Source organism: Saimiri boliviensis, chromosome 6, assembly GCF_048565385.1.
Source record: "Saimiri boliviensis isolate mSaiBol1 chromosome 6, mSaiBol1.pri, whole genome shotgun sequence".
In the NCBI taxonomy this organism is placed as follows: Eukaryota; Metazoa; Chordata; class Mammalia; order Primates; family Cebidae; genus Saimiri; species Saimiri boliviensis.
This window is the reverse complement of record NC_133454.1, coordinates 88522481-88531907: the sequence shown is the minus strand read 5'-3', so window position 1 is coordinate 88531907 and position 9427 is coordinate 88522481. Positions and strand designations below refer to the sequence as shown.

Below are 9427 nucleotides of genomic sequence, written 5' to 3'. Positions count from 1 at the left end.
TCTAATATTTTGAGGGTATTAAGTAAAGCAGCAATTAATGTTCAAGACTTTCTATGTTCTATTTTCTAAGATGGAAAAAACCAAATTAAATCTTGCTTGCTGGTATTAATCGTAATCTCAACTCATTCCTGGAATTGTGAACTAATTTCTTTGTGTCCTATGTACATCTTAATTTAAGACTCTAGAAGTATCAAGTGTCAGAAATCAAGTGTCAAGTACAAAAAAAAAAAAATTTATTAAATGTGAAAGCAAAACAGGTACAGCTATTTAAATATTTTTTACATAATTATAGATACAACAAAGACAAATAACTTAGCAAAAATTACAAGTTTAAAGAATAGTACTATTTTGAAACAGCCAGCATAGTATCTGAAAATACTCCATTTCAATCATAATTAGTGAATATTATTTCCAGAAAAAGTAATTTGCATTTTCTTGTGAAAAATATGGTTTTTTTAGATGTCTGCCAAGATTGATCAGAAAAGTCCATCTTTCTATAACTAAAAAAGTATAGCCTTATTGAGAACTTTTTTTACCCAATGGCTTTAAAAAACACCAGTGTCTTCCTTTGGGCTTAGGTGAACTCTAAATCTTTACTTCATTTTCAAACTACAGGGCATCAACATATACAAAAACAAATCAGATTGAGAGTTTTGGTTTGATTTTTCTTCATACTGAGCGAAGAACCTTCTCCCTGGCTGGGTGAAAGACCATGGTGTACTGTGATGTCCAATCTACCACACAGGGCTTCACCAAGCCAAAGCAGCTGCACTGAAAGAAATCTGCCAGGTTCTGTGTGAATCCAAGGCTGCCAAGAAAAAAAAAAGAGAACATGTCTTACTATAGTTCCTGTGTAGCTTGACCAACATTCATTCAAACCATAAACACTCACAGAGAATCTATAAGATACAATGTCCTTTGAACATTTTGCACAAATCCAGGGGTAAATCAGATAGTTCCTGGACTTCTGGGACCTTAAAACTGAAGCCTATTTCTGGACCTGAATCTGTATTTTGAGATTTCCTGGCTTCTGCTCGCATCTTAATTGGGTTTTTCATCACCAGTTCATTTTGGATTCCCCACTTAATGGACTGGCCACTGACATTAATAAGTTTCTTTCTTTCTATTCCTACTTCCCTAATTCAGATTTTGATTACCTCAAAGGCCATATAGGCCAGAACAACCACAATCAACAAGATGGGATTTTCCCTAAACCATATAAGTAACTCTCGAAATGACGTCAGTGTCTCAATTCCTTTTAATTCATCTTACACAGTGGAGACTGTTGTCCTCCAAAAACCCTGATATAGTCATAGCCCCTCACCTCCCAATCAAAACTCTTTATAGATACGCCTCTGCCTAGAGGCTCAAATAAATAGTCCTCGTCTTTGTATTCAAGGCCCTATACAATGCATCCCTCAAGTTCTAGCTCCCCTGTTCTAGCTCTTTATAAATCTCCTGCTCCAAGTACTCTGGCTCTATTTTTCCCATGATCATAGCTGTGTGGGCCTGGAACGTACACTGCTGTACACTTAGCTCAGAAACCCCTTTATCCTTTTATGTTCCACCTGTTCTCAAGGCTCAGGCCAATGCTCACATTTCCACTGGAGCTTTCCAGACTATAACGGTCTGAGGCATCATTTCTTCTCTATTAAATTTTGGAAGTACTACTATCTATTCCAGTTACAAGAAATGTTCATTTTTACACATATGCCCTATCTTTTAAGTGCCTTACCCAATCCCTTACACACATCAAAACACACCTGTACATGAGGATGACTGCATTGCTGTTTAAAAGACTGTTTTGCATGAGGATGATGGAGTTGCTGCCTATTAAGGACCAGCACTACTCAGAAGACAACTTCCTGGGAAGAGGGCTGACTATGTGGAACTGATGGGGTGGGAGTGGGGACACATGCTAGAATTTATAGGACCTGGCTCAAAAACTAGTTAGAGTAGTGTCCCCTTACCCTTGGTTTCAGTTACCTGTGGTCAACGGCAGCCCAAAAATATTAAAATGAAAAATTCCAGAAAAAAAACAATTAATAAGCTTTAAATTACATGCCGTTCTGAGGAGCATGATGAAATCTCATGCCATCCAGCTCTGTCTGCCTGGGACATGAATCATCCTTTTGTCTGGTGTTTCCACCCTGTCTACACTACCTGCCTGCTGGGTTATCAGACTGAAATAACATGGTATATATAGAGTTCCGTACTAACTGCAGTTTCGCGCATCCATTGGGGGTCTTAGAACATACCCCTCATGGAGGAAGGGTGACTACTGTAGTGAGTAAAAGTAACTTAGGGGAGGAAAACAAGGAAAATCTTTGGTTTGAGTGAGATTTTGGAAGGTGGACTCAAAGCAGCTCTGAGGTTTTACCTTTAGTTCCTCTAGGTGATGTTGCCATTACTCAGCCAACATGTTCTAATGCTCTCTGTGCCCCTCTATTCATTCAGACACTTCTCTAGGGCTTGGAATGTCCTTCCTCCCTCCCAACGCCACTGTGCCCTGCCCCACATCTCTCAAGGCTCAGCTTCAAATTCCAACTCTATCACAGGCTTCTGTAGTTTAGTGCAGTAAATATTTATTCCTCTGGTTAAGCCACAAAGAAAGGGACTTTATTATCACTGTCAATGTGAAACAGTCATCACAAATTTACACTACTCTCCACTCCCCACTGCTTTAGCCATCTCTTCCCAATGAAGGCAATTTCTCTCCTCTCAAAATACATATTGTAGTCATATCCCAGTCTCTGATCCCCTTTTCTAACAGCCTAACAGTTACGTCTTATACCAAGAGTGTGCTTTAAAATAGACTGCTCATGAGATATGCAGCAAGTGTTCAAATCCTCAGAGAGCTCTGGGTCACCTCTGCAGCACTCCCAGTTTCCAAGACCCTGCCATAAGTGGCAGGGAGATAAGCTTCAAAGCCCGATCTTTCATAAGATGAAGGTCTTCCCATACATACTCTCGTTTTCAACGGAAAACGTCTTTTATACAACCAAATGCTCCAGGGGAAACAAATCGAAACCTGAAAAATTGGCTTCTCCCTGGGACAAGTGGTCACATTCAAAGTAGGGCTAGAAAAATTAATGGTGATAGAAAGCCAGGGTGAAAATTCTGGCAAAGCACACAAGCAAACACTTTCTACAGAGCACCTTGTGGCTGGCTCTCTCAGCCATACACCTAATTATCTCACATTGACTCCATGCCAGCAACAAACAACCCTGTGACCATGTGGCATGACTGGAGAGATTCCCCATCTTGGCAAAACTTCAAAGTCACTTACTATTTGTGCTGTGTCCGGTAAACTAAATCTCAAATTCTTACCACTTTGGGGCTCATGACCTTACCACTCACTCCATTACTAAGGCTTCTCTAAGAAAGGAGGGGGTCAACTGTACTAGATAACAGGTTAGAGAACAGTAGCATGGCCATGGGCAGTGGCACCAGCTTAGGAAACCAGTGACTAGGGATCTTCTACAGGACTCAATGTCCAGAACAGCTCTCACTTACTTGTATGGTGTCTTCCTGAGGGACAACGTCTGTTTCATATGCCTGCTCTGCTTCAGCAGGCTGATTCTCTCATGGGAGGTCAGGCCCAGAAAGGCAATCTGAAAAAGAAGGGTGGAAGGTACATGAAAAATACCATGTTGTAGCTCCATCACTCTCAGCAGTACATCACAGGACATTGGCAAAGATTTAGTAGTCCCCCACAGACAATATCCCCCAGCTTTCTAACCAAGGAACATGGTGATGCAGAGATTCAGCAGCCTTAAACTATACTCTCCTATATAAATCTAGTAACTGGCATTTTGTGTGTGTTTTTTAATTGTCTAAGTTTTTACTAACCTTCAAGAAAGTACTGTACATTGACTTAGAGCTGTGAAATAACTGCTTTATTAATTCAAGCTATGGTGTATGGTCATTTTTAATGTTCAGCACATTCAGTGTGTAACTTTCAGATAAATAAAAATATAAGATCACTATCAGTGCAATTATCTCAACTTGTGTGTTCTTTTTAGTATCTCTTTGAAAAAGGCCAAAGAAAAAGTTAATCAGAAGTAAAGAATGTTTAATTCTATAAATTTGGGGAAGACTGAAAATTAAGGTAACTTAAAAATTCTTAAATCATTAAAAACCATAATTATTCATAGAGTTATCTCATTTAAACCTCAAGTTCCATATCTCTAAAACAGCTCATCATACCATCCTCATGATATCGTTTTAAGGATTTCAGATAATCTGTTTAAAATACCTAACCCAGAGGCTTAGAGAGATGAAGTAACTGATTCAAGGCCACACAGCTTAGAGTGGCAGAGCTGGGACTGACTCCTTTGTCAGTGGGAGAATAAAGCCCATGCTCCTAACCAACAGCCTAGACTCTCAGCTTGACGTGCTATAATCAAAGCCATGACTACCCAGAGCACTCAGGAAATGAACGTTTTCAAAGAACTGGATTGTTTTGTTCATTAAGAATATAGCTTTGCTCTGAATTCTTGCTTTTGAAAATTATCTGAAACTTTTTTACCTTATTGATTTTTTTAAAAAAATAAAGGTTATTATCATTTCACATACTTGTACTTGTTCTAAGATTCCAGAAAAGAAGAAAGGGAATTAGAAATTATATCTTAAAGCATTATAAATACTATATTATAAATGATAACATTAATAATTACAGATGCTAGTATCTATTCTTGCTGCCAGAGTCTATTGATGTGAGTGATAGGAGATTAAGATGAATCCTCAGAAACCTCAGTTTAGTCAATATTATTAACTCAATTTCATGCTTAAATATTTTTTTCTTTTTCTTTTTTCTCTTTTATTTCTTTTTCCCTTCCTTCCTCTTTCTCTTCTTGTTATTATTAGCACTATTATTATTTTGAGATTGGTTACTTCCCCATAAAAGTAGAATACACTTTGCTTCAGTTGAGTAATGCTCTAATTATCTGAGGTTTTACAGTAATTGATTCAGACTGATGACCACCCGATGCCCATTCCACGTGGGTAGGACACAGCAATAATGAGAATTAGGTTAGGCTCATAGTGGATGAAGGCAGGAGGGAAGGGACTAAAGCTTTGGAGAAAGCTGCAGGTGACAACTGCCCTGGAGCTTGAACTTTCAATTGGCCATGGCCTTCTCCAATAATGTAATTACTATGCCCAGTGGTTAGTGATGCATTTTTCATTTCTTTCTACTCTCATCCACTTAAGAACTGCATAGTAATAAGGGTAACAAACAGGGTTGGGAAAACAATCATCTCACGTTTGCATGATACTTTAGTTTATACTATGGTCACATACAACATATAATTTAACAGTACAATGGAAAAAGCCCTTGAATGGGACTGTCAGAAGACCTAAGTTTACAGTTCTGATTTTGCCACATACTGGGTGACCTCGAGCATTTCAATTTACCTTTCTGTACTTCTGTTTATAAAATAAAGAGGTCAGATTAGGTAACTCCAAGGTCCAACTCTAATAATTTATTATGCTAACCTTTAAACCATCTTGTGATTTAATGTAGTAGACAGGCATTATCCTCATTTTACAGACAAAAAACCTGAAATTCAAGTGTGGTTAAATGACATGGCTAGATTCACACAACAAGTGACAGAGGTAAAAACAGACTGTACATCTTCTGATTTTAAATTCAAGTCTATCTCACTACAAGTTTTGGAAATTTTCCTCAAAGCCATTGTAAGAAGAGAAATAAATACCTGAAAGAGTTGATTTAATAATAAAAATGTTGACCATGAGAAATGGAAAGTTGCTAGCATTAAGATGTATAAAACCCAAGGGGAACAGGCCACAATCTGATTGAGGTAAGTCCATAATCCTTCTTCTTTGAATGTTGTGGCACAATGATTAGACCAATCTGTGAATTCACCAAAAAAAAAAAAAAAAAAAAAAATCCCATTATTTAAAAAGGCAATAAACTAGCTATCAGTCTTCAAGAAGATAAAATCACTGCAGTTCTATTTAGGGAGAAGAGAAAGCAAGGCACAGATCATGATTCAACTTTAGGAATTAATCTTCCACATGACAGCTCAAAAACCAAAGATGACAAAATGGTAGCTCGATGTTAAATGAGGTTATGATAACACTGTATAAGAAGTCGACAGTGAAGGAATAAAGCAAAAAAAAAGGTCCATAAAATCTTTACTAAAATCAGCATGCAGCATGAGATGTACCAGCCTGAAGCTAATTATTTGTTTAGAACATTCCCTACCATATTCATGTTTATAGCAACTAAGGGTCTATTACAGGACTGAATATAAACTCTTATTAAGGGTTCAGATGAACAGGCCATTGCTATGGGTGCAAGACATCCAATAAGTACCTAGATGCCATCAGAATACAATCTAATAGCATACAGGGAGCTGGGCAGGGGCATACTTCTGTACTGACACTGTAACTAAACCTGCAAAGGAAGAAAGGCCAGATGAAGGGACTCACAAGACAGATACTCCCGGGAAAAGAATATAGAGCAAGATTCAGATAGTCACAGCTCAGTTTCTCCTCAGGTGTGCCAATTAAAAGAAAGGACTTTACTATGGCCTTTCATATTAACCTCCTAACCCATGTAGCTAGGAGCAGCAGTAAGGAAAAATACACACAGGACACAGTAGAAACAAAGGAACAGATCTTCAGGGTTATATAAAATCCAATGACTTTTACAGGCACCCTGGCCATGCATAAAGTGTGAATTATTTTTAAATGAGAATTCTGTAGATTTGCACCTTGAGGTTTCATAAATGCCTCTGACAATTTGACAAGCAGTTTTAGACATTTTCTTAATATTGCTCTGAAGAACTCCAGCAACAGGAAGAAAATGAGTCCATGACTTTCCTGTCAACTGTCCATTTGAACCCTAAAAATCTACTTTTTTTTTCTTTTGAAGTCTCTGATTTCCAATCTTCTTTCATGAAGATATGCCAGAAGCATTCTAAGAGCAATCATCATAGAGTAGCAATCAAGGTACAAGTTAAAGAAAATTACACTCTCTCTAGAGTTTCTCATTAGGACAGCAAAGAAAGATGCATCCCATGCACCTGATATCAAAAAAAGAATATAATTTCCAACAGTAGGTGGAGAAAACAGCTGTTGAGTGGGAAAGAATGTCTATTTTCTTTCAGCTTACGGATTTCTACTGCTCCCTTCTGGGAATTCTTTTGATAGCACAGCATGATCTCACACTGAAGTTTTCAGAATACTGGTTTTCAGATTTAATATCAAAGATACAATAGCAAGTTGTCATTTACATTATCTTATGCAATGTTACACTTTAATTTGTGCTAATACATTCTTATGAGGTAGCCAATGGCTAACGGTAGGGAACTCATATCATTCCAAGTTAATCGTTTTCATCTTTAGATAGCTCTAACAGTTACATAGTTCTTCCTGACAGTAATCTACAATCTTTCTTTCTGTAACTTATAGGATGCCAACACTTTCGGAGTCACTTACCATCCACCTTGTAACAGACCTTACAAAAGATGAAATAGATGGAGGCTGTACAGAAGTAGCAGCTATTGGGTCACATGAGAAGGAGAGTATAGAGCAGGGCTCTAGGAATACAGTACTCATGGTAAACAAGGGAGGTGGGATGACAGTGAAGCCTCATTACAGAAATGGAGCACAAGTTCATGTTTTTGTCTGTGAAATAATAATAAATGACACAATGCCCTCATTCAGTGAAAATAAATATTGCTGGAATATAAATGGAAAAAAGGTAACAAAATACAGTCAGCTAGTTTATACATTTGTAAGCGAATATAAGGTGGGAATGCTCTTATGAAACAAAATGCAATATGAAAATTGGTTCAGAGCCAGAGAAAAAAGACAAAGAGGAGGGAAGAATCACATGTGTAATAAAAAACTAACTTGGAAAGACTGAATGTGATGGAAAATCGCTTCTGTCCTTATCAATACAGTCTTATGCTGGTCATAGATGCCAAACAAAGGTGACTATTTTTAGTGAAGAGAAAGAAGAGAGGAGAGGCAAGAGTGGTGTAAGCTCTGGCTCCTCTCCCACAGGATCTAGTCCAAGAGACAAGTTGGTCCATGTGCCAACTTACAAAGGTTTTCCAGGAATATGCTTTATTGTCAGGCCTTGAAAGGCAGCTTTCTCAACAAAAACAAGCACTGTCAAAAAAATCTTTTATTTTTTACACCGTAAGACATAATTTAAGAGGTTTTACAAATCTAATGCTGGCCAGGTGCAGTACTTCATGTTTGTAATCCCAGCACTTTGGGAAGCTGAGGCAGGAGAATCACTTGAGGCCTGGAGCTGGCGACCAGCCTGGGCAACACGATGAAGACACCATCTCTACTAAAAATTTAAAAATTAACTGGGTATGGTGACACGCACCTGTAGTCCCAGCTATTTGGGAGGACAAGGCAGGAGGATCACTTGAGCCCAAAAGGTTAAGGCTGCAGTGAGCCATGATCATGCCACTGCATTCCAGTCTGGGCGACAAGGTGAGACTCTGTCCCAAAAACTACATAAATAAAAAAACAACAAAAAAAAACCAAACAAATAAAATTAAATTAACTAAAATAAAAACAGAATGCTCAGGGTTATTGGTGGCTTTTGACAAAAACTGAGCTCATAGATTACAACCTTCTGACTATTAGACCTATTTAAAATGGCAACAGTTCCATTTAGCTACAAAAGCATTGCCTAGTGACCAAAGACACCCAAGGCATCAGGTAGGAAAGGGTCTGACAAGGTAACTGACACCCTTCATGCCTATGGCAGGGCAAAAAATAACTCATTATACATAGATACTAGTTAATAATCTCTAAAAATGAAACCCCAAACAAAACAAAATTTGTAATACTTGTTATTTCTAGGGAGGGAAACTGGGAGGCTGGGGCACAAGTGTACAAAAAATTGTCTTTCAAAAACTAACAAAAATTTTAAACTAAAGAGAGAGAGAGAAAGAAGAAAGAGGAAAAAAGTATACATGTACTGCGGCTTAGGATGCTATGGGGAAAGAAACGTTCTTAACGTCTTTCAGAATTACTCCAGACTTCAGCTCAAGCAACAAACTAGTACTCCACTGGTAAAGTTAAGATTTGACCTAGAACATAACAGGAGGGTGGACAGAAACAGATTAGAAGTGAAGCCTCTGTGTTTAGAGCCCAATTCCCCCAAAGCCTTCAAAATAAATAAACAACAAACAGTTAAAGTCCAAATAAATAAACTACAAGCACTATAGGTTTTTCCAGTAAGGTAAGCTATTTCTAAGGTCTGAAAAACATAATCATGAAATTCTTAAGAGATAGCCAAAATCTTTCTTGTTCAATTGAAATCCTGTCCTTCTTAGTCAACCACCTCAGAACAGCTGGCTGTCACTCCCTATGTGAGACCCTAGATACTCTTTTAAACGGCTACTTAAAGCTTTTTTCTTTCATCAGG

At 37.9% G+C, this 9427-nt stretch overlaps 1 protein-coding gene across 1 annotated transcript in view; it reads right to left on the bottom strand.

The window, feature by feature from the left end:
• Window positions 1-211: 211 nt before the first annotated feature.
• ZDHHC13 (zDHHC palmitoyltransferase 13) overlaps window positions 212-9427 on the bottom strand; it is a 52654-nt gene continuing 43438 nt past the window's right edge. The window contains exons 15-17 of the mRNA XM_003919907.4: window positions 5721-5878; window positions 3517-3614; window positions 212-808 (exon numbers count right to left, since the gene is read on the bottom strand). Coding sequence (XP_003919956.1) covers window positions 670-808; window positions 3517-3614; window positions 5721-5878 — 395 coding nt within the window. The 3' untranslated portion in view covers window positions 212-669. The remainder of the gene's footprint in view (window positions 809-3516; window positions 3615-5720; window positions 5879-9427) is intronic.